This window comes from Phacochoerus africanus, chromosome 11 (assembly GCF_016906955.1).
Source record: "Phacochoerus africanus isolate WHEZ1 chromosome 11, ROS_Pafr_v1, whole genome shotgun sequence".
NCBI lineage: Eukaryota > Metazoa > Chordata > Mammalia > Artiodactyla > Suidae > Phacochoerus > Phacochoerus africanus.
Genome location: NC_062554.1, coordinates 108,032,845 through 108,059,201, shown reverse-complemented (window position 1 = coordinate 108,059,201; position 26,357 = coordinate 108,032,845). Strand labels below are relative to the sequence as shown.

The window sequence follows — 26,357 nt, the reverse complement described above, 5'->3', positions numbered from 1 at the left end:
CCTCCTGGTCCCACCCTCCCTGCTTCCCTCATTTCTTTCCCCAGTTGCCTCCTTGCACCCTAGAGAAGCAGCAGCTCTGGCCCTGACCTGGCCTCCATCACCTGCTCAGGTGTGGAGCTTCTGGGCAATTTGAGCCCCCATCACCATGTGCTCCTCCACCTGGGCAGGACCCAGAGCCATGCTGGGCTGCCTGGCCCTCCTCTGGGCCCTCCTGGTTCCTGGTAAGTGTCAGCCCCTTCTGAGCAGGTGGGGTGCACTGGGAGGCCATGGGCTCAGCCTGCCCTCATTACTGCCATCTCTTTTGCAGGCCACCAAGAGATCAGGCTGGTACAGCTGCCCGTGATAGTGTCGCATGTGGGGAACTCTGTCACCATGCCCTGCCGGGTCAGTACGTCCGTCAGCTACATCCATTGGTATCGCCAGCTGGAGGGCCAGGTCCCTGAGAGGCTCCTCTATCTGGCCACGTCGAAGCGGGATGTGCAGTGGGATTCCGTCCTGCAAGGCAATAAGGTCACCGCTAAGAAGGGCAATGATGACAAAAGCTGTACCCTATCCTTGATGAAGCTGGAGAAGGGTGATGAGGGCCTGTATTACTGTGCTGCCTGGGATTCCCACAGCCCTGCTCGCAGTCTGGGACCCAGCACAAAAAGCACAGGCGCCCATTGATTGGCCCAGACCTGGCAACTGCCACCGCCTCTGTGTCTCTTGGATCACCTTGCAATCATCCCTCAATATCCTGGCCCTGAGGGACTCCCTTTCTATGGGTCCTCTGCAGACAAATTTGAATGGGTGCTGGATCCAACCCAGGGAGGGAGATGTCCTGTCCAAAGGGACCTTTCATCTTTTGTCTTTTTTTTTTTTTTTTTTGCCTTTTCTAGGGCCACTCCTAAGGCATATGGAAGTTCCCAGGCTAGGGGTCTAATCCGAGATGTAGCCTCCGGCCTACACCAGAGCCACAGCAATGAGGGATCCGAGCCTCGTCTGCGACCTACACCACAGGGCCAGGGATTGAACCTGCAACCTCATGGTCCCTAGTCGGATTCGTTAACCACCAAGCCACAACGGGAACTCCCGAAGGGACCTTTTGAAAGAATATCCTGCTCAGCGTTTCTCCAGCATTTGGAGGAGAATCTGAGCTGCTCAATCTACCAGCCATTAGTCACATGTGGCTATTGAGCCCTTGACATGTAGTTAGTCCGAGAGTTGAAGCTGAGACGAGCTGTATGTATACAACACAAACTATATTTTGAAGACAGAAGCAAAAAAAAAAAAAAAAAAAGGACTATCTCCTTAACTATTTTCATATTGACTGCTTGTTGCAATGGTATTATGGCTATCTTGGACTAAGTAAAAATAGTCCTAATATTAATTTTAATTGTCTTTGTCCCCCTTTCTAATGCAGAAGCCAAAACATTTAGTTTTTTTTTTTGTCTTTTTGCCTTTTTTAGGGCCGCTCCCGCGGCATGTGGAGGTTCCCAGGCTAGGGGTCGAATCGGAGCTGTAGCCTCCAGCCTACGCCAGAGCCACAGCAACGCGGGATCCAAGCCGTGTCTGCGACCTACACCACAGTTCACAGGAATGCCAGATCCTTAACCCACTGAGCAAGGCCAAGGATCAAACCCACAACCTCATGGTTCCTAGTCAGATTCGTTAACCACTGAGCCATGACAGGAACTCACAAAACATTTAATTTTTAAATTATCTTTATTCATTTTAGGATCATACCCATGGCATATGGAAGTTCCCAGGCTAGGGGTCAAATCGGAGCTGCAGCTGCCAGTGTATGCCACAGCAATGCCAGATTTGAGCTACATCAGCGACCTATACCACAGCTTGCAGCAACACTGGAATCTTAACCCACTGTGCAAGGCCATGGATCAAACCTGTATCCTCAAGGATACTAGTCAGGTTTGTTTCTGCTGATCTACAATGGGAACTCCTAATTTTTTTTAATTATAGTTGATTTACAATGTTCTGTCAAATTCTGCTGTACAGCAAAGTGATGCAGCCATACACACACATTTACTTTCTTCTTCTCATACTGTCTTCCATCATGTTCTATCACAAGTGATTGGATAGAGTTCCCTGTGCTGTACAGCAGGATATCATTGCCTACCCATTCTAAATGTTATACTTTGCATCTATGAACCCCAAACTCCCTGTTCATCCCACTCCCTCCCTCCTCCCCAAGAAGCCAAAACATTTTAAAGTTGTGGCATGAATTGACTCACATTTATTCCTGTTGGACAGTGCTGGAAGAGACTGGCAATATAAGAATCTGCCCATCTCCCTTGAGGAATGCACGCATGAAGTGCTGTGCAAATGATTTCAAGGGGGAAGGACTCTCTGGAGATTTGGCACAAAATGCTTGAAAGAGGAGCCTGGAAGTGAACTCATGATTTCAGTCTCTGAGTTGCTGCCTTACCCCTTGTTATCATTTTGCAGGGGAGAAGCCAGAAGTTAGAAGCCCAGGAAACAATACTGGTAATATCTCAGTGTCCTCATCCACTGGCATGCCTGGCACTCAAACTCATGTTGTTAGACAATGGTCATCATAGTGGATGACTATGGGGATGACTCATCTCTCTGGGGATGAGCCATGGAGCCCTCTGCCCCACATTCCTTGAACGTCGCTATACGTGGAATTTGGGGTAGAGAATCGACATTCTCTCTTCTATAAAATGATGTGGTTGCACTGTGAAAATTACGACTCTGATTTCTGCATTCAAGCAAAATCATACAAATCAGGTATCACTATGTCCACTACCTTCTTATGAAACCTGTTCTACTTCTTGAAAAGAAAAGAAGAGAAAAGAAAGAGCTGTGTCACTTATTCTCCAGCCCTGAACAGGAAATCCCTCACCTGCTATATGTGGGGGAGAAATAAAAGCTCTTTGAGGTCTGAGCTGAATAGAAATCCTTTTCAACTGAAAATTCAAGGTTTATGTACAGCTTAATAGCAACAATAAAATGATTAATATGAGGAAAGTCTATGATTCTGAAAAATATCGGTCCCACAGATTCCTTAGCTCATTGTCTACATCTCTGAGCTTCGATTTTGAACTTAGAGATGTGTCATTCAGACCTCCTCTGCTTCTGGAAGAGCCCCACAATCTACCCTCTAGTGGAGGCTTAATTCAAGGCTAAGATCCCCTGGTAAGTGTGAGAAGAGATGGGGCAGACACTTACTTCAGCTCTGGGTTTGTGTTGTTCCTTTACTTCATCCTCTCCATTGTCCTAATCAAACTCTTTCCTCTTCTTGCATCCATCCCAGTGCCTGGCTCCACAGGGGAGAGAATTCTGTGAACTGGGGACAGTGAGGGGTGTGGCCAACAGGAGAAATTAGCTCATCACTCACGTCCTTATACAATTGCATTGTCCACAGTCCCCAAGAAGAGACAGCCCAATGCCTGTGCTGTGAACCTTGACACCGCCCTACTGGGAACCCTACTCTCCCCACCCTCGCTGGCTCCTGCTTTGCCCTGATGAGCTAGCTCTGTGAGCTTGAGCAAGATCACCACACTTCTAGGTATCAGTTTTCTCATCTCTAAAACAGAATTCAACAGTGCCAAAAACTTCTCTCTCTTGGAATTATGCCACTTAATTGTAGTTTCAACCTCTAGGGTGACAGACTAGATCTTTTCTGCATGAACATCCTACTGAGAAATATTTAGAGACCTAGAGTTTATCATTCTTGGGTGATCTCATTTTCAGGGTAATCACTGCCAGAATCCTAAACTGTTTTCCTTAAGAAAAGGCTCCAAGTTTTTTTTACTCTGATTGTCATTTGCTTTGGGGAGAATTCTAGCCAGTCTCTCTCAAGTGAGGTATTCAGCAGGGAAAGGCCTGGCTGTGTATTCTGTTGATGCCCTGGGTCATGTTAATTAAAGGCAGAGTGACAGAGTAGAACAGTAATAGATCTTTATAAATTCTTGAATCCAACTATTTAGACATGAATTTTCCCTATCACTTTGGCACAGGAAAAATAGAACATTTGCACCCAGCACCTTCCTTGCCCATGTTTGCTGTGAGGTGGGTGGGGCTCTCTCTGAAAGACAAGGGTGGGTGTGGCTGCTCCACAGCCTTGACCATGAAGCTCCATCACACAGAGTGTGTGCTGGGGGGCAGGGCTGAGACCCTGTAGGTCCTCATGATGGGGAGTTCTCCTGTCAGGAGATGCCAGTGATAGCATTCAAGTCAGGGAACTAAGCGCATGAAAAGGGTGTACCCCCCAGTCCACACTATGCCCCCGATAGTAGCTTTGTGATCTGCCTGCTTCTTCCAGGAGACAGAGAGGGAGGAAGGAGAAGAAGGTCATGGGATCTACTGACCTCCTGTGTTATGCCCAGGTTGTGCTATGCATCTCTTCATACTGATGCTGAGATGTGGATGTTTTTACTACATTCTCACAGTTAGGGACACTGAGTGTTAGATGGACATACATCAAGAAAATCATGGGCAGATTTGGAATTATATGCAGTACTGAATGACTTCATGTTCCCTTCAGTAGCACACTGTGTGGTCTTGGTTGTACAGAAATAAGTCTAAGTTTCAACTCTACTCCCTGAGCAGCCTCAAGTTCCATCCCTACCCCTGTGGGGACTTGTTTCCTGCCTCAAAGTGCCGTCATTTAGATAATACAAGCTAATAAGTATCACTGTTTTGGTAAGTGTAAACACTATTGAAGTTAAGAATTACAGTTTTATTTTAACAGCTTTCATGTGTACCAGTAGGATCCATCACATAGATTTATCTCTATAGGGAAGGCTTGCTTGGTGCAGTAGGGGGAGTTAACAATGGCAGAATGGCTCTGGAGTGGACACAGGGACCCCTATCTGGGTCCTGGCAGATGGACAGCTCATCTGTCCTCAGAGGACCCCTCAGCTGCTTCTAGTAATTTCCTTCTCTCCTAATCCAAGATGACTGGTTTAAGATTATGTAATAGCCTAGAAGACAGTTCTTCTTTCGCCATATCAGAGAACCAGATTTTGTTTTCAAATTTTAGTTCAAATAAGGAATCTATATTTCAAAGAAAATAGAATTCTACAATTTTTCTTTTTTAGTCTACAAAAATGATGTCAGCTTAGAACTTATTTTCTCACTTTGCATTACTTTAGTAAAGAGTCGTGTTGCCTGCCACAACAGAGAAATGCAAAACAACAAGGAGGTATCATCTCACACCAGTCAGAATGGCCATCATCAAAAAAATCTACAAACAGTAAATGCTGAAGAGGGTGTGGAGAAAAAGGAACCCTCGTACACTGTTGGTGGGAATGTAAATCGGTGCAACCACTGTGAAAAACTGTATGGGAGTTCCTTAAAACACTAAAAATAGAGTTGCCTATGATGCAGCAATCCTACTCCTGGGTATATATCTGGGGAAAACTATAATTCAAAAAGATTCATACACCCCAATGTTCATAGCAGTACTATTTACAATAACCAAGACATGGAAGCAAACTAAATGTCCATAGACAGAGGAGTAAATAAAGATGTGGTATATATACACAATGTAATACTACTCAGCCAAAAAAGAATGAAATAGTGTCACTTGAGGCAACATGGATAGAATCTAGAGATCATCATACTAAGTAAAGTAAGTGAGAAAGACAAATACCATATGATATCACTGATTTATGAAACAGAAACAGACTCACTGACATAGAAAACAAACTTATGGTTATAAAAGGGGATGGGGGACTAAATGAAGAGTATGGGATTAGCAAATACAAACTACTATGTATAAAATAGATAAACAATCATGTCTTACTGTATAACACAGAGAGCTGTAGTCAATATCCTATAATGAACCACAGTGAAAAAGAATATGAAAAATAAAATGTATATATACGTATAACTGAATCACTTTGTTATACACCAAAAACTAACACAAGATTGTAAATCAACTATACTTCAATTTGAAAAAGAATAGTGTTGCCCAATAAATGGAGAACTTTGTTCACATTTCTCATTTATACTTGTGTTGGAGTATTTGTATTTTCAGTTACTGAAGAGCTTCCTCTTTTCAGAAATACATCCCCAAATCGCTAACAGAGCAGCCATGGTGATTGTGAGAACAGAAAGGCCTTTCCTTGAAAGCAACTCTGAGCCGTTTCAGAAGAGCTGAACACCTGGAAATAAAAGTCTTAATTCTTTGAATACTATTCCTGGAAATTTAGAAAAGCAGGCAGTTAACAGTTGGTGTCAATCAGTTCTTTTCCTGCTTTTAGACTTTCATCTTTCTTTCAGTATTTTCAATGACTATTTTTCTGTGGAAAACTGATATTTGGGTCCATTTATCACAGGAAAACTTAGAAAATATCAGACACCATGGCATCTACTTTCAAGGACTTTCAAAAGAACCCAGGAGATCAACTAACCAGAACGAAGGTTTTAAACTGCTGGTCACCTCATGAAGTTATGAGAAAGATGGAATTTTTGTAGGCGCTCTAAGCAGTGATAACTCAGGCTGGATCAAGATATTTGGAGAAGGGAGTAAACTCATAGAAACTCCCCCTGGTAAGTAACTTTTTTTTCAGTCTTCCTTTAGCAGTGAAAAACTGACAGATGATTTTTATAAAAACAATTTAGGATCCCCCTTATCTGACTGCCACATTCTTGACCTCAGCATATGAATGGCAATTTTGCAGCTACTAGTCACTGTATATGGAAATAAAACTATTTACTTCCCTGCTTGTAAGCCATTGAAATTCATCTTAGAACACACACACACACACACACACACACACACACACACACACACACACACCTCAGGCTAATAGAGTTCCTGTCATGGCTCAGCGGAAACAAATTTGACTAGCATCCATGAGGATGCAGGTTCAATCCCTGGCCTTGCTCAGTGGGTTAAGGATCCAGCATTGCCTGTGTGTATGCAGGTCACAGATGCAGCTTGGGTCCTGAGTTGCTGTGGCTGTGATGTAGACCAGTGGCTGCAGCTCTGATTCAACCACTAGCCTGGAAACCTCCATATACCGTGGATGTGGCCTTAAAAGACAAAAATAAAATAAAATAAAACAAAACAAAATAAAAAACAAAACAGGTTACGTATTAAAATATTTTGAGGACTATGTTTCATTTATACTTCAATATTCTTACAATATTATCATGGTATGTCATTATGTTGGTATAAGTTACTGTTTCAAGTTCCTATCCCTGTAAACAATCTATTAAGTGGGAAACACTTTTCCTAATTTTCTCTTCTCTATAAAACAAAGTGAATAATCTGGACCCTTATGTAATGTTAGAAATATTAAGTCTAACTTCTTATATTCTGAATATTTACCCTTCTGTAGCCTGATCTTTTAAATGGATTATTTGATTTCCTAATTAGTAATAACTCATAACGTGTATTACTACTCATGTGTGAAAACAATGTTTCTAATTCTAATCATGGTTCTGAAATGACCTCTTCCCCCTAAAAGTCTCTGTAAGTCATATTGTTTATGCATTTATTAAGTACTCAAAATATGAATCTTAGGGTGTCTCTCAAGAATGACTCCATTGCCCACAATTTCCTTTCTGTATTGATATCAAATTAGCTACAAATGTTAAAGCTGTTAAAAACTATAGCAGTTGCACTTCATTGCATTATTGAATTGTGTGACTCACAGCTGCATTTGCACTCATGATGGGAGTGGAAAATACCAAACCAAATACTGCAGAAATACCAAACTGAACAGAATTCTCTGATGAGCAGCACAGGATTTTACTTCAGTGCCCTAGAGATAAGAAGGATATTTTTAAATCAAAAAGGAGCAGTTTTTCAGCAGTGAATAGCTCAAGATAACATCACTAAGAATTCATACTCTGCAACAACGTATCTGGCCTAGGAAATGACAACTGGATTCTGGAAAGAAGTTACTTTAGAATCATTCCAGATGGGCCCATCTCAAAACATATAAATCACAAAATACTTGTAAAATATGGTGAATATACATGTCTTAAACAGTCAAATCTATTGTTCCTTTTTTTTTTTTTCCTCTTTGGTAATTAAGGAATGATTAACTATTACAGTCTTGGCAAAGACTTACTTTATACATGAAAATCTTTTAAGAGAGGAGATTGAGAGGATTTAGGCAACATGGTGAGGAAAGATATAATCAAACTCTCCAATGTAGCTGAAGCGAGACAAGAACAGACGGAGCTGCCCAGTCAGGGTGGTGTCAGTTCTTTGACTCTTGATCACATTTTTACTTAATGTGGTTTTGCCGAGCATCATCTCTGTGTAATGTTAGCATGGCCAATTTTTGTATATTTATATAAGTATTGAAAGAATAAGCACAATTATAAAAACAGGCACAGTTCTGTTTGATTTCTGAATGTTTTGCTTCTATCTCACAGAACTGCAACTGTCAAACATAATTTCCAGTTCCTTATGTCATAGTGGAGTTGGACCGTATTAAAATATCCACCCTTGGGGCAGAATAAGAAACAATATATAATGTGCAGACTCTTCATCATTTATTTAAACTGCTTGTTTCCAAGATCTATTTAAGACCTAAGATAGAAAACACACATACAGGCAGAACATGAAATAAAAATAAAAGTCACTAAGGAAAACAGAAGGCAAAAGGCCTGTGATGATCTAGCAGGAAGCACAGGGTAAAATTTCATGCTCAAACGTAGAAGAGTTATGTGTCAGTTCTATCTCAATTTAAAAAGTAAATAATAGCAATTAGATAGAAGAATAAGCACTTTATTGTTGAAAAATTATTAAAGTTATATTTGGGAAAAAATAAATATATAAAAGAAGAGAAAAATGAAAATGGGGTGTTGTACATACTTTTTATTAACTGGTAAAATGAGCACACCAAAGTTTCAAAGATGGTGTGTTTTCACACCATAACATTAGAAAAGGATTTCAGTGCAGAAAGTTTAGGAAGGAAGTGAAGATAGGATACTGTCTTCAATATCATCTTATAAAACAGAAGAAGTGGTCTTTAAACAAACCCTTTTACACTCTCAGGCCATCAATGCCATGGGCACCGACATTTATTATTCACAGATGGTGACCCTCAGCAGACAGGGTCAAGCAGGTAAGGTTTTCGAGGTCCAACATGACTGTAATAGGATTTGAGGATCAGGTATCCTGCCATTTTTTTTTTTCAGTCATTCTTCCTTGAAGGCCCACTGCCAGGAGCTGCAAGCTGACCTCTGTCCATGAGCTGGAGAGAAATCACTCTGAGGGTGAACTTTCCAGTAAAAACTTGGAATGCCAATAGATTGTGCTGTGGATGGGGGCAGGGGAAAGCCATTTGTTTTGAACAACACAAGTGGAGCAATTCTGTATGTGGACTGCCTTCATTAGGTTTTAGCCAGTGTTCCCTTTGATTTTCTTAACCCTGGAAATGCAGCAGGTAAAACTAGATAAAATTGCCTTTAATTGTGTGTGTGAAAAGCATATTTCCTGTGATGATGGCTTTGAGAATTCCAGGCATATTGGAGCACAGTGGAATGCAAATGAAGGAAGGGTCTTCATGGTTGATTGCCACAGATCTAGTTTCAACCTCCAAGTACTAAATTTCCATTAGTAAGGGCAAACTTTGGTCCCATGATATTAAAATATCATATTGGAGCAACAAAAACAGCTCAAACAAATCGCTAATAATAATGCTAATGATAATAATCATAGTTATTATTATAATCTCTTTTGCATAGGATTTTTAATAAAATTGCTTTTTCAGATCTTGTTTCATATTGGTCTCAATTCAGCACTGATAGGGATGTTGAAATAACTTACACTAACATTATGTTTTCAAATAAACAAGCCCTGAAATCTTTAATTTACTTGATTTGCTCAACCACAGAACTTGGTAGGAGCAAAATGAGCCCGAAACATAACCCTGGTCTCTTGAATCACAAGTCATCATAGTTCCATTAGGATTTTAAGAACTCAGAGAAGCTAAATTAGTCTAAAGTTTTTGATATGGGTTGAATCACTGTGGACTTCATACAACAAAATCTTCGGTGCTGGAACAAAACTTTTCGTCGTAGGTAGGTATGAGGAATGCAGCCTTTTCAAGGTGATGGGGGCAGGCAAGAAACAAATTTGAATTATAGTTAAAAATGTTTGGAAAAATGGGAATGGGAATGGGGATTAGATGTCGAAGTTTAGGAGAGGTTTTAAAACAAATGCCTAGAGTAAAGGAAAGCAGAGACAACATGGTGCAGATATAGTAGGATTTGGGTTTGTGTGCATGTGGGCTTATGTAAGAGGGCTCATGGATAACTCCTATAATCATCATGAAAGTGTTGGGCTTAAGGCTGACGTGCGTTATGACAGGTGAGTTTTGTCAATCGATACGTGTCCTTTTCTGATGGTGAAAAGTTGTTTTCAAAAAACCGGGCTTTGGAGTCAGGCTGACCTGGAACTCTGGGTCCATAATTTACTGCTGCTGAGAACTTGGTTGATTCCTTTTGGGCCTCAGTCTCCTAATCTGTGAAATGGGATAACAGTAGGTATCCAGCACGGGTCATATAAGAATAAATTGAAATAGTGTGAAGAGTTTACTTGGCATGTTGTCTAACACATCAAAAGTGTTGGATAGGTGAATCTACACTCTATTCAAATGAAAGGGAAAACTGTGTCTCAGAGGAGAGCTATTTGCAGCCAAAAATATTGACAGAACGGATATTCCTCAGAGGATACAGCTTTACTTCTAACCACTCAAATGGAAAGTTCTCTTATGTTCCACTCACAGTCACACAGCATTGGTAGGACTTTAGTCTACTTGACAAGAAAAATGATATTAAAATGTGTTTGTTTTTATATTTGTTGTTCTATGTGCTTTAAAGCCGAATCTTTTAATTTAATTGGTATCACCTCTAACATCAACATTTATTGGCTCTAAAATATATTCAGTAAGTTCTGGCTTCATAATCATATTTACCAGAAAGTTTTAATGCATACATTCAATGACTGAGATGTAAAGGCAATTCAATATAGAGATTAAAGTCATAATATGATTTTCTTATTTAAATATGAAATAGCATTACTTATTTAATTTATAAAAGAAAATGAGAAGAAAAAATACAGAACTCTAACTCAATATAAGCATTAAGTATATGGTTGGAGAAATATAGTGTCTTACTATTATAATCCATAAAATACTATTTACACTGAAGTGAGATGTATAAAGTCAAGCACATTATGACCTAATTATATTTACAGCATAAGTAAAAAAATCACCACTGTTTGCATATGGATTTAGTAGAGAACTCAGAAACTTTGCTACAGAGGCAAAAATTCTCAAGGATTTTTTTCTTTTCCTTTTAAATAAGTCCAATTCTTCTTTTCTTAAGAAATGGCCCACCCAATGATTAAACAAATTCCAAACTAGCCCAAAGAGAATATTAATATGGTATTTGTGTCTCATTAAAAAATCAAGTTGGAGGAGTTCCCCTCGTGGCTCAGTGGTTAACGAATCCAACTAGGACCCATGAGGTTGGGGGTTCAATCCCTGGCCTTGCTCAGTGGGCTGAGGATCCGGCATTGCCATGAGCTGTGGTGGAGGTCGCAGACTGGCTTGGATCCCGAGTTGCCGTGGCTGTGGTGTAGGCCAGTGGCTACAGCTCCGATTAGACCCCTAGCCTGGGAACCTCCACATGCCGTGGGAGTGGCCCTAGAAAAGGCAAAAAAAAAAAAAGGAAAAGAAAATCAATTTGGAAATGTTCTAACACTTATAATTTCAACCATTGGATTAGCTATAAATGGATAATCAAGTAACATTCCAGCCTTCACACGACATTTCTTTATAAACTGTAATGTTTTCTTTTATATTTTGACATTATGTCTGCAAGACCATATGTCTCAGGAAGCATGCATTTGACCTTTCTTTAAATATATACACTTTATTCAGCAGGGAAAACAAAGTAAATACTGGAGCTCTAAACAGTTCAGCAGCCTATAAGGTAGATTCCAATTTGGGGAAGACAATGAGAGACAAAGTACAGTGCATGTTGGTCATGCTTAAACTTCAAGTGAAATTCCAGAATAAAATGTGCTTTTGGTGAACATTTTCTAAAGTGAAACAAAAGTCTGATAAGCACTTTACTTGATAAAGTTTATGTAAAACATATCAGAAAATTACACATTTTTAATAGAAGTTTTGGAAAGTTTGCTATTTAGTTTCTAAATTCAAGATGCTGTAAATGATTTACTCCTCTAGTCAAAAGTCTGGAGTGGTTCAGACGGGAAATTGAGCTGCTGTATAAAATTAGAAATCTATAAGAATTGTATCACTTCAGAACTGGCCGTAGGACCCACATTTAGAGCTAAAAGTTCAACATCACAAATTGTCAACTTCGCATGGATATTTTTCCCATTACAAAAAGTGGCTGTTTAAAAATATGATAAAGTTCCTCCTGATATTTACTTGTATGAGGACAGAAATAATTATGGCTCATTTCAGAACCAGTTAAATGAAGAATGAGCTTCCACAGAGTTGCAGAACAAGAGAATGTGTTATGTGGCCAAAGAGAGCATAAGTTATAAAACACAGGATCAGAAAGGGAGGTAGTTTAGAAGCCATCAAAGATTCTCACCTATAGAGAAGCCATCAAATTCCCCTGACCTCCTCCTCCATCCCTGATCCCACCACCCACCCATCCACTTTCAAACAGACTCCACCTTTAGAGAACAAAAGAGATTAAAAAATAAATGTGTTCATGAATGCTGGAAGCCTTGCTATGGGGCAAAGTCATACCCCAGAGTTCCCGTCATGGCTCGGTGGTTGGCAAACCTGACTAGCATCCATGAGGACATGGGTTCAATCCCTGGCCTTGCTCAGTGGGTTAAGGATCTGGTGTTGCCGTGAGCTATGGTGTAGGCTGCAGATGAGGCTCAGATCCCGCATTGCTGTGGCTGTGGTATAGGCCAGCGGCTGCAGCTCTGATTCAACCCCTAGCCTGGGAACCTCCATGTGCCGCTAGTGCGGCCCTAAATGACAAAAAGACCAAAAAAAAAAAAAAAAAGTCATAACCCATCCCTACATATGGAGAAAATACGAAGGCCAAGGCGTAATCCAACTTTGCTACTTATTAGCTGTGACACTGGGCAAGTGACACAAAGTACTGAACTTCTTTTCCCCTTGAAAATAAGAACAATAAGAAGCACTAATATTCTACTGTGGCTGAACTCCATGGTGAGCACTAACTCAATGGCAGGGTTTCTTCCTCTTACTACTCGCTAAGTTTTTCCAAACCACACAATGTTCATGTTACTCGAATAATTCTTTTTCATTATTGTTTCACTTCCCCCCCACAGACAGAAATCTTGCTACAGACATGACCCCCAAGCCCACAGTTTTCCTTCCTTCAATTGCTGAGATAGAGCACTCTAAGGTTGGAACATACCTTTGTCTTCTGGAGAAGTTTTTCCCTAATGTTATTCAGGTTTATTGGAAAGAAAAGAATGACAACACAGTTCTGGAATCCATGCAAGGAAACACCGTGAAGACTGATGACACATACATGAAATTCAGCTGGCTGACTGTGAGTGAAGAGTCCATGGGTAAAGAACACATATGTTTCGTCAAACATGAGAAAAACAGAGTAGAACCTGTTCAGGAGATTCTTTTTCCTTCAATTAATGAAGGTATGTGAATATAAATATATATGTAATCTCCCAGAACACTGTTTCAAGGAAAATATCCCACCTTTTCTGTTAAGCATTAGTGATAAACAAGTAAGTCTTTGTAAAATGATGTTTCATTTAATTGTAGCATGAATGTCCTGTTATTTCCCCATAGAACTAAAATAGGATATTCTTTGAAACATCAAAAAGAAAATAAAATGTACTTAATCTTTCTCAGCCTCAGTTTCATCTTCCACAATATTAAAGTCACAGTGATGTTTCTTAGGGTTGTTATATGGCTGAAATGAAAGGACATGCATGAAAACATCTAGCAAATTAGCACACAACCAATGTGCAAAAGCAGATGCCATTATAGATGATCTTGGTTGATGAGGAAATAAGAACCACTATACTTCTTGCAGGAAGGGTCTGTTCAATAAGGAAAGCCACACTCACTTCAATCTTGCTCTATTCAAAGTATAACTCAGAAAGGAGTATTAAATTACAAAACTGTGTTCCGATGAGAGTCAGATTACCGCTCAATAAAAAGTAGAGTAATTTGACCACTGCGGTTTTATTATGGTCTTAGGTTTTTGACCTTTGTACTTTATATACCAGCTTAAGGTAAAATTTTGCAAGTAAGATTGGGTAAGGCTTACCCCCATTCTACATAATGAATGTATTCCTTGCCATTGGTGAATGCCTCTCAAGAAACGTTTATTGCAGCCTTAGCACGTGCCAGTTCTGGAGGGGACGTGGGGATGAACACGTCCTGGGGTGAATTCCTGTCCCAGGAGCTGGCACTACAGTAAAGAGAATACATTCTTTTCCTGTTGACTCAGGGTCACCCGATTCCGGCATGATGTCCCAAAGGAGCCCCTGGGTGCAGAGGCTGTACACATCCACTCAGGGAGGGCAGGGGGCTGGGTGTGCCTTGGCCCTGGCAGTGGTGACTGTAACTCGCTAGACTCAGTACTTGGTGTCCTGAGTATTAAATTAACAGAGGAAAGCCCCCAGGATGCCCATCAAAAGGAGTCATTTTCGGAGTTCCCGTTGTGGCTCAGTAGTTAATGAATCTGACCAGGAACCATGAGGTTGGGGGTTCAATCCCTGGCCTCGCTCAGTGGGTTAAGGACCTGGCATTGCAGTGAGCTGTGGTGTAGGTCTCATATGTGGCTTGGATCCTGCGTTGCTGTGGCTGTGGTGTAGGCTGGCGGCTACAGCTCCAATTAGACCCCTCCCCAGCCTGGGAACCTCCATACGCTCTAGAAAGGACAAAAAAAAAAAAGAGTCATTTTTGCTTCTCCTTGTGTTAAGATGCACTTTTTAAGTATGGGAAACAAGCGTGTAACAAATGTGCAGAGACTTTGCTGTGTATCAGTGCGAATTTCTGAAATAAGTCTTTATCTTCTCCGATCTTTAGTTTGTCCAATGATCAAATAAGATTTGAATGCTTGCCTTGGCTTTGTCTTCGGGCTGAGGTGAAGAGCTAATGCAATTATGTCAGTGAAAACACTTGCTTTCCAAAGCATTAGTGGATGTGTTTGTTTACTTATTTATTTATTTACTTTTTCTGGTGACACCCGAGGCATGTGGCAGTTCCCAGGCCAGGGGTCAAATCGGAGCTATGGCTGCTGGCCTATGCCACTGCCACAGTGATGCGGGATCTGAGCCGTCTGTGACCTACACCACAGCTCATGGCAAGCCTGATCCTTAACCCACTGAGTGAGGCCAGGGATCGAACCTGCATTCTCATGCATACTAGTTGGTTTCCTTACCGCTGAGCCATCACGGGAACTCCAGAAGTTTTCTGTTTTCCATAAAAGCTAAGAATGTGATATGGAAGCACAAATCAGGAAGTGACTTTTGAAGCAAGAGAAAACTAATCTGGTCCAAGTTTTTGACCAATCCTGACTAAGAAAGACATCTTAGGATGCACAACCATTGACAACGCAGAATTTTCACTTTATTGTTTCTACCTCAATCTATTCATAGTAATAAGAGATTTATTTATCTTTTAATGAATATGGTTACTATAAGCCAAACAGATTTTTAAGACACATTAGGATCAGTTCTTGATATTTTAACATCAAAACACCATTTCATTCTTGGCATTTACTGCAAAGTTTTTAGATCTCAAACTCAATTTTTAGATTATACTGAAAAAAGATCTGATCAAGGGCATAAAATGACATAGCAGAACCACATCTACACTGACAAGAACACATCCAGAAGAAAAAGGATAAACATTAAACAACCATTATGGCTCTGATTTTTCCTGCCTCCAACAATTCCTTATCTTAAAAAGAAAATCTTGTCTTTGTATGCTTGCCTTTTTTACTTTTTTACACTGCAGATAAATACAGCTCTCACCTCAGGCTTCAAAGAGTCAGAGAGCCATAAATGCGATTTGGCCTGTTTTTCTATATCTGGAATTTTCTAACCCAGGAATGGCACTGAAGTGCTGAGCTCCTATAATAAAAAGATTACTGCTAAGAATAATTAAGCTATCTGGAAAATAAGATGTTTTTAGTATCCACTGTGGTGGAATTATGTTCTCTCTTTATAGATTACTCTTTCTCTCTCTTTCTATGGGTTATTTGACAAAGCACTTTCCACGTGATCTATCTCATTTAATCCCCTACAACGGAGTGTTTGATGCTGGCTCTGCCATCACTGGTATGAACGTTATTTACCCTCCACCCCTTACTCCTCCTTGGTAACATGCAGTCCCTCAATATACAACCCCCTCCAGGGTCACTGGGGAGTAGAGAAGACAGAGCGTGTGAAGGACTTAAGGGAGTGCCTGGCCCAGATCCATTCACTCCGGAGCTCTTAGCCTTATTGATACTGTGTTCATTACGCCCGCAAACACAACTGCAGAAAATCATGTGCAGGAGGTGGGGTGCTGCAGATGTGTGATTTGGAAGGGTATGGCTGCTTTCCTTTGCTTAGATGGGAAGCTGCCTGAACCAGACTCCTTGGAATGTGAGAGTCTGTGGTAGGTTCTGGGACTGGATGAATTTGATTTGTTAGCAACTCTTCATCTCCAACGTGTGTGCTGAAGACTCTAGAGCAGCCGCTCTTTCTGTTGATCTTTCTGCAAAGTATTTCTCAAATACCTACTTTTCAACAGGCACTGTGCCAGGAGCTATGAACCCAGAAGGAAAACAAGATGGTCTTGAATATTTACCTCTAGTTGTGATTTAAGAAAAAAGAACAGAAATGTACCTTTGAGGAACTTCATCATTTTCATGTGCTGAAAACAATACGTAGATTAGATCTACTGAACTACATTGAATCGGATGAAGTTTCCTGCAGTTGTGGCGCTCCTATTGTTAATGATTGTCTCTCTGCTGGCAGATCGTACTATATGTATGATATATATGTGTTACACACATGCCTACATCCATATGTGTTACACTCATGAATATCTATGCACACTATCAAAGAAGGGGCATGAAAACTGACTAATACTTGCTCTCATTTCTTGTAGTTGTCTCCTCAGCTGTCATGCCTACTGATTCTCCAAATGATTGCTTGAAGGATGAAAGTAGTAAGTTTTTGTACATGCTTGCTTTTATGTTATGCTTTAGTCATTTTTTTCCCTCCTGATCAATTAACTTATGAACTTCTCTGGCTTAAAGTGGAAAAGACGGAGTTCCCGTCTTGGCACAGCAGAAACGAATCTGCCTAGGAACCATGAGGTTGGGGTTCAATCCCTGGCCTCACTCAGCAGGTCAAGGATCCAGCATTGCCGTGAGCTGTGGTGTAGGTCACAGACGCAGCTCGGATCCGGTGTTGATGTGGCTGTGGCATAGGCCGGTGGCAACGGCTCCAATTAGACCCCTAGCCTGGGAACCTCCATGGCCCTAAAAAGACCAAAAAAAAAAAAAAAAAAGATAAAGTGGAAAAGACTAATTATCTAGAATAGTGAGTCTAACCATTTTCATAGTTTTAATGACTAGCTACTGCCTCTCTGTCAGCCAGTTGTGTGCATACCGGCTCATACTTATACACACATATATACATATATACACAATCTCAATAATAGGCGTGAGGAGAGTTCCCACTGTGGCTCAGTGGAAACAAACCCAACTAGAAACCATCAGGTTGCAGGTTTGATCTCTGGCCTCGCTCTGTGGGTTAAGGATCCAGCGTTGCCATGAGCTGTGTGTAGGTCGCAGATGTGGCTCGGAGGCCACATTGCTGTGGCTGTGGTGTAGGCTGGCAGCAGTAGCTCTGATTTAACCTCTAGCTTGGGAACTTCCAAATGCCATGGGTGTGGCCCTAAAAAGCAACAAATAAATAAATAAATAAAATTAAAATAGCCACAGGCAATTAATTAATACTTGCTCTCATTTCTTCTAGAAGTGTCTGATAGTGATTCTAGAAAGGCCTGTGTAAGAAATGAAAGTGGTAAGTTTTTGCATATATTTGCCTTCATGTCATCTCCTAGCATTGTTCTTCCTCATGATCAAATTACCTTTAAAACTTTCCCATTTGGTGGTAGGAAAAAAGCAATTATTTCTGGAACGGTAGAGCTCACACATTTAATGAGTGTATCTCCCATCTCTGTGGGCAGATTTGACATATATGTGTGTTGTGTACATATACACACACACACACACACATATATATCATACTGTCGAATAAATTGGTATGAACAATTGACTAATGCTTGCTCTCCTTTCTTCTAGAAGTCACTAATTCTACAAAAGCTTGTCTGAAAGATGAAAGCAGTAAGTTTCATACATGCCTGTCTTTATGTCATGCTAGAGCACTGCCTTCCTCTGGATAAACATAACTTTTAAATATTCCTGGTTTAAGGTAAAAAGCAAGAATGTCTGCATATTTAAGAATAGACTGGTAATATTTTAAAGTCGATCCATCATTTCCTAGCAGTAATCTTAACACAATAAATACACATGAGATGACGGTAAATCAGAGTTGCAGTGACAGACTCTGAATTATTTCATCAACGAGCTGCCTTCATTTTGGTGGCTTGGGTTTCAAATGACCGAGCAAAAATGATACCAAGTCGCCTCTGGATTTCCTTCAGTCTTTGGACACTGCTAGCAGCTAGTGAGCTAAATTGACACTTACTGAGAGCTTCGCTGTATGTGAAGCTCTTCATTATATGCAAAAGCCTTGTACTGTGTTTCTTATATGTCATCAGTGTGATTTTCATAATACTCCTATGAAGATGTATATAATTTTGCCCCATTTTAAAAATTAGGGCAATGAACCAAAATTAAGTCCCTGGTACCAAGCCACACAGCCAGATATGGGGTTTCAGCCTGGGCCATTTGAATTTCTCCTCAATTGTCTGTATCAAGACATTGATACAGAGCTGGAAATCCCAATGCTATGGCCTCGAGACAAGAGGAACACATGGGTGGGGTTGTAAGTATACGAGCTTCTGACTATCACAGGCTGGACTTCAAACTCAGTTCCCTTATTGTTCCCTGCATGAAAATGGGTAAATTACTTCTATTTCTGAGCAATACTGGTAGAACAGGGAACAAAGACACTTAAGTCTGTTCTTGAAGAAAAGCTCACATGTGTATATCATGAATTGTCTAGAATAAGGTATCCATTTTGCCGGCACAGAGTCAGTACTAGGTGGTGGCCCTTTCTGCCTGTGTGGGACGTTCTAAGCGAACTGAGAAGCACTGGCTCTGGTCCTGCTGATCCTTCCTCCAGACCCAGTATCGGGGGGCCTGGAACTCAGTGACCATCTGACCACGGGCAGTGGGTTCTGAGCACATCACCTCCTGATCCCATTCCACACCAAGTGCTAATGATCCCGGAGTTCTGACTCTATGAAGACGAAGCATGGAAAAGGGACATTTCCGGGAGAACAGACTCAACCTTGTGGTTCGTTCATTCAGGAGCCACACCTGCCCCACCATCACTATTGGAATTATTTCTTGAAAACATATGTTTCTTATAAAATTTCAAAGGAGAGTAAATGCAATCATCTTATAACATCACAGCCACAATGAGAGACATTCAAGACACAGAGGTGACTGAGGCATGAGCTCCTAAAGTTCTAGGGATTTTGGATTAATTTTCTTCCATTGTGTACAATGCTGTCTTGATTAAAAGCTCCCACCCCACTGTGAACAACACCAGGAGATTTCATGAATCGTACCTTTCTCAAGAGTCTCACTGAAGTACGTGTATGGCTCAAGTGCTTCCAAATCACCAATTACATTTTTTATTTATTTAACTTTTGATGTCCAGGGTATGTATTGCACTCGGGGATGCAGGACTGCGGGGAAGCTAAGAATGTGTTTTTAAAGTCATATTGCTGGGATGCTGGATTGAAATGTGGTATCTCACACTTTCTAAGTGTGTGACATCGGGCCAATTCCTCCTCTCTGTCCTCAGTTTATTTGTTAAATGGGACCGAGAATAAAAATCTCATTCAGGAGTTCCCGTCATGGTGCAGTGGTTTAACGAATCCGAATAGGAACCATGAGGTTGCGGGTTCGGTCCCTGCCCTTGCTCAGTGGGTTAACGATCCGGCGTTGCCGTGAGCTGTGGTGTAGGTTGCAGACGCGGCTCGGATCCCGCATTGCTGTGGCTCTGGCGTAGGCCGGTGGCTGCAGCTCCGATTCAACCCCTAGCCTGGGAACCTTCATATGCCGCGGGAGCGGCCCAAGAAATAGCAACAACAACAACGACGACAAAAAAAGGACCAAAAAAAAATCTCATTCATTATTGTAGAAATTAAGATTCATGTTTTGCCTGCAACATTCTAAGAGTATGTGGCACTGGTTAGTGGTTAGTGAATACTACCTATTATTATTTCTTAAACATGTGGAAAGGGTAAAGAAAATGCTAAAAGCAACTTCTCACACACAAGTGGTTTTTTGCAACTGGACTCATTCGTTAAAAACACGACCTTACTTTTCAAGAAGGTTCTATTGAATTTAGAATTGAATTTTCAAGAAGGTTCTATTGAATTTAGCTGAAGTTGTTTTGAAGACTTGAATTTTGAACTGGATTCTGAGTTGTCCTGATTGGGTTGGTCGAGGTGGTAGTAGTTTGCTTTGGGGCTTAGTAATGTGGGGCATGAGGAGTAAATAATTGCGACCCCTCCCCATCACTATCACCTAGCCTTTCAACAGAACAGATAACTCATCAAAATGACTTCTCTCAGATTCACTGCAGCTGCAGCTCGAGAACACCTCTGCCTACTACACCTACCTCCTCCTCCTCCTCAAGAGTACCCTCTACTTCGCCAGCATCATCTCCTGTCTGTTTCGGAGAACAGTCTGCAGCAGTGGGAAGACCTCCTGACAGATGAGGCCACCAAGGGCTCAACTTCGCTTCCGCATCATTGTCTCTACAAGTGTCTGCTGAGGATCTAGCAGGGCTTCCTTTCTGGGTTTGGCTTCTTTCAGAGAATGTGTACAGCTTTCTATTATGTCAACATTGCGTAGGCTTTTTGAAACCACTGGGCAAACAGACCCTTGCACTGCATAACAAGGAATTCTGCCATGACTCGGGGCAGGGCTGAGGGCTGGTCCACGGGAGCCTTTCCCACCACTGTCCCTCAGTGTCATCAGCTCCTCCAGCTGCCTGAGTCCTCTTGCCTCGCGAGCACACACAGCACAGCGCACAGCTCCCCGTCCCCTCCCTCAGGGCTCCACCCAGATCACAGCCCTGACCTTCCCTGTACACATCTGGAGCCCCCAGCTTTGCTGCTTCAATTCTCTTCTCTGATTTTCATAATAGGCATAATCACATAAAAAGATATCCAACCTCCACTTTTGTCTATGTGTACCTTAATTGCATGAAATCTAACCAAGGTAGAAAGAGCGGGACAACCGAGCCATCAGATTCACCTTGCTCGTGATAATGGTCCACACCACGTTTCTAATCTTTCCCGAGACGGTGGGCACGGTGCTTTCTTTGGGGCACTGGCTCCAAGGGGAGCTACGGCCAAATGAAGGTGCAGGGGTCCTTCTCTTCCAAAGGTCACTGGAACCAGACTCATTGGTTTGGGATGTTCCTATGGTGACAGTGTAACACCCAGCGTGACTTACACTGGGTGTGCTCAGACCCGTACTCATGTCTCATAAGCTCTGATTCCTGATCCTCACATTAACCCATGAGAACACCACCCACACCACAGGGGCATCGGGTGGAGGGTTAAGCACACAGACTCTCAGACTCTGACCCCCGAGGGCCCGGGTTTGAGCCCTGGGTCAATATTAGTATCTGTGGGACCTCAGGCAGCTATGTGAACCCTGTACCATCATTTCCTCAGCTGTGCAATGACGTCACAGTGCCCTGTCTCCCGAAGGGAGATTTTATGAGCAATTTCAATTTACAAACTTAATGACTAACATCCTCATGAAGTAATAATAGCCAGTCCTAAGTGCCTGTTAACTTATTTAATTCTCACAAGTAGCCTATGAGGCATATTTGCAATTATCTATGTTTTACAATTGGAAAACTGGAGAAGGGGATAAGAAGGTCGCCATAGTGAAACAACTGATAAGATACAGAGCTGGGATTTGAGCAGATACGAAAAGAAGTAGAAAAGGGAAGTAGAAGATTCCTTTTGGAAAGAAAATGAGAGCAACCACATACAAGAAAGATAAAATCAAATTTAGATGGACTCCTTGATTCTCATGCATTTGATCAAATGTCTTTAGGGCAAAGGCCTGGCCTAAAGTCTTAAAACTCTTTATGAATTTGGCAAGTGGGGAAGCCAAAGGGAGAAACTTACAGATCTCTGAAAGTTTTGTGCAGCTGATTTCCCTGCCAGGGCCCTGCTAGGCAGGGTCTCCTGTGCTTTCCAACTTCTTAGCAACTTCCTTCCCCAACTCACCCTGGGCTTCCCTGGCCTGGGAGGTGCAGAGAGGGAGAGGCAGAGGTGGGGTGGGGGAGAGGGCAGGAGGGCACTCCTGGGCTGCTGGGGATGATGGTGTTTCATTTTCTCAGGCTTCTTTTGTTAAAGTGTCTGTCAAATGTGGTTGATTCGTGGAAAATGCCCAAAGTCCAACTGGCCACCACTGGTTGGCGCTGTGGAAGGGGGAGCTGGGGTGTCAGAAGGAAATGAGAACAGTTAAACCACAACCAACTTTGCTCACGCTCAAAGGGCCACAGCTAATGGAGAACATACCCCGCCCCCCGCCCCCCGCCCCCCACCACCACTGCAGGCACATGTGGGAACTACCACACATACCCTAGACTGGGGGTCAGGGCTCCCACTGTTCATACACAAAGGTCCTCTGATTAGTTCCCACGTGAGTGGGAACCTTACACCCAGGATGTTCAGATGCTGCACCTTCATCCACACTCATGACCCTGCTCTGAGGGAAAGAGCAGACACGACTCCTTGTAGCACTAAGATAACCCCGGCCTTCCATCAGCCACCTGTGCTCTTCCATCATGTGTGACTGACTCAGGAGGCTCCTTCTTGGTTTCATTTCTCAGGGTAGATGGGGTGACACAAGTCTCCTTCCCCTGAGCCCAGTGACAAGGACAGACTGCAGATGTGGGCAACCGTGATGTGACTTAGCCCTCACAGGAACAGAGACACAGAGGCTCTGGGCTCAACTGTGTCATCAAATGTCACATACTGAGTCACATAAGTTTCCCCTAAGGGTCCAAAGGACTTGAGTCAACCTGAGCCAAGCTTAATGGAAGATTCTAACATCAGATAAAAGGGTGAGGGTAAACTAGCAGAGGCGTGCTCAGCAATGTGCATATGAAGAGCAGGTGTCCCACCCCACCCCACCCCACCCAGCAGGGTCCAGAGGGAGCATCCAGGCCCTGGACCCCATCTGTCCAGTCTCAGAGGGAAGCACAGCTCTACTGCTGAGATGAACCCTTTAGCTCTCACAGTCTGACCTCACAGCACATTCAAGTCACACACTGACTAGCTGGGACTTGTTCTCATGACAACAGTAGGTGTCCAGGACAGCCAGCAGAAGTGCATTAGGCCTCTTGAGCTTGTCACTGGGGAAAAAACAAACAAACAACCCTCCCCCCGCCCCAAAAAAAAACCCACAACGTGAGAGCTGTGAGTTGAGTTATTCAATGTCTTACTCAGGACCAGAGCCTGGGAGCCGTGCCCTCCGGAGCTCAGGAAAACTGCTTTGAGGTGGTACAAGGAGAAGTCAGTATCTATGAGATTTTGGTGAAGGGCTACATGCAATCAAGCACGCATCTGAGTTTTTGCTAGTCACAAGAACTACATCTTAATGACTGGCTTTAGTGCTTTACTGCATATGCGAAGATGCAAGAATTTGGGTTCAAAATTTTTTTCCTGAAAATATCCAACTCCCTATGTTCTGTTCTGCCGGTTTTCCCAGAGCATGGCATCCCTCATTCCTCATCTCCACCCTTAACTCTTCAGGAGGTAAGATGTGCTAAAGATCAGGGACTGCAATTGCTAATGACTCAGTCCTTAGCAGAGCCAGAAGGTGAATGACATTCTTTCGTTGGCAGTGCCCCCTCATGGTCATGCATTGCACCAAGGGTTGGGGGTCACTTCACGATCATTTTGTCCAATGGTGCCAGGAAGGCTCATTGCTAGGTCAGGTCAGGATTTCATGGATAGGCCAATCAGTGGTATTTCTGGACTAGACCCTATTAACAGTAGCCAAAAATCTCTAGGTCACCTGTCTTACTAGTGTGTTATATGGTCCAGGAAAAGATGCCCTTTGGTTGCTTTTTCCCACATCTAGAGGTACGCTATTACAATCATTGATCTCATAAAGAACTATATTATTAGCTTAATCCTTTTAAGTCTCCTAGTCATCATTATTTTATCAGGGGTTCAGTCACACATATGGTGATGCAACAAATCTTGTCAAATAGGCAGAATATAGGTCATATAGCTAGTAGGGTGAACCAAATGTTTAAGCCAAGAGCTTCTAGCATCGAATCAGTTTCTTTTTTTCTTTCCATTTTTTTTTTGTCTTTTTTTGCTATTTCTTGGGCCGCTCCCGCGGCATATGGAGGTTCCCAGGATAGGGATCGAATCAGAGCTGTAGCCACCGGCCTACGCCAGACCCACAGCAACGAGGGATCCGAGCCACGTCTGCAACCTACACCACAGCTCACGGCAACCCCGGACCCTTAACCCACTGAGCAAGGGCAGGGACTGAACCCGCAACCTCATGGTTCCTAGTCGGATTCGTTAACCACTGCACCACGACGGGAACTCCCTCTTTCCTTTTTTTTAAGGGGCCATCAGGACTGGGAGAGTTAATCACTTAAGGAAGAAACCTGATTTTTCATGTGGGTCATGAAATGTGTTCTCTTAAAGGATTTATCTGGTGTGAAAAAGCTGCATTCAGTCTGAATAATGATGGCACAGGTGCCTCCTGAGACATGGTAAGGATATCGAGGAACATTTGATTTTTGTAATACCACTTTTCTCATCACAGAGGTCTCAGAATTCAGTAGAATAATAGCCTAAGTATTGTCATTTATGGCCTAATGAATGAATTCTGATAAAGCTTCAATATGGCTGGTTACATCCTGCACTGCTACTGAAGGTGCAAAAATGGCTAAGTGTCATACCATTGAAATACAGATCACTTGGGCCACTGGGTTTATACCGATGGTCAATTTGTTGGGTTGATACCTAAATTGATACCATGAACGTGGCCTTGAGTCCACGGGAATCCTATGGCACGTCTTCCAGTGCCTCCTGGAAGAAGCCAAGTTCCTTCATTAGTTCCTCAAATCCATTGAGTTCCATTAGGAGCAACTCAGCGTATCTCCAGTTTTGTGATCTAGCCTCTAGCTGTATTGCTCTCTCTAAGGATAATGATGTATTGGCATTTTTCACAAGGCGCCAAGCCCCATTATCTACTGTTATCAGGCTGATTATCCTTAGCATAGTTTAACTGTTGCCAACATAAGGGACCTTTTCAACTTAAATGACCGTAGCCTGGTGTTGACCATATAAATCCACCCCATAATTGGGGGACGTTTCCTCCTAATAACGTGGCAAGTTTATGGGTTTTGACTAAATTAAACTCTTTTTTTCTGGTTGAGCTTAAGTAGCAGTTAAGGAAGATTCATATTTATGGTCAGTGTCAGAGCAGGTTTATGGATCAGCTAAGTGAGGGCATCCCATCGAGTCATAGCAATAGTGGCCTGAACAGAACTATAATTTCTTTGTTCTACAATAAATTTACTGAGGGCCATCCAGTCAGAGTCTTAGAGAGGAGAAACCCACCAAGGTTAACAAAAGTACTGGAGGTTGGTAATGAGACACAAACTCAACCACTGGATCGAATTCTAAAAACTGCATAGGTTCATTCTCATAATAGAAAACATTTAATTCCATGCAGAAGTCCAAGAAATTAAGACAACACTATATCAGAGTTCCTGTTGCGTCTCAGCTGGTTAAGAACCAGACATGGTGTCCATGAGAATGAGGGTTTGATCCCTGGTCTCGCCCAGTTAGTTTAAGGATCCGGCAATGCCACAAGCTATGGTAGAGGCTGCAGATGCAGCTCAGATCTGGTGTTGCTGTGGCTGTGGTGTAGGCTGGCGGCTGCAGCTCCAATTCGACCCCTAGCCCGAGAACTTCCATATGTCACAGGTGCAGCCATAAAAGAAAAGAAAAGAAAAGAAAAGAAAAGAAAAGAAAAGAAAAGAAAAGAAAAGAAAAGAAAAGAAAAGAAAAGACTATAATGATCATATGAGTCAAGTTTGGCATCTTGGACACTGTCTAGTTCTGACATTGTCTTCTCACCCTGGTGCAGGTTACTTTCTC

At 42.2% G+C, this 26,357-nt stretch overlaps 1 gene segment (V, D, J or C); it reads left to right on the top strand.

Moving 5' to 3' along the window:
- The first annotated feature begins 40 nt into the window (after window positions 1-40).
- LOC125112000 (T cell receptor gamma constant 2-like) lies at window positions 41-21,375 on the top strand. The segment is given in 9 exon segments: window positions 41-221; window positions 308-607; window positions 1,036-1,039; window positions 9,968-10,014; window positions 13,286-13,615; window positions 17,091-17,150; window positions 17,966-18,013; window positions 18,295-18,336; window positions 20,766-21,375. Coding segments are annotated over 9 exon segments (1,047 nt in total).
- The last annotated feature ends 4,982 nt before the right edge of the window (window positions 21,376-26,357 follow it).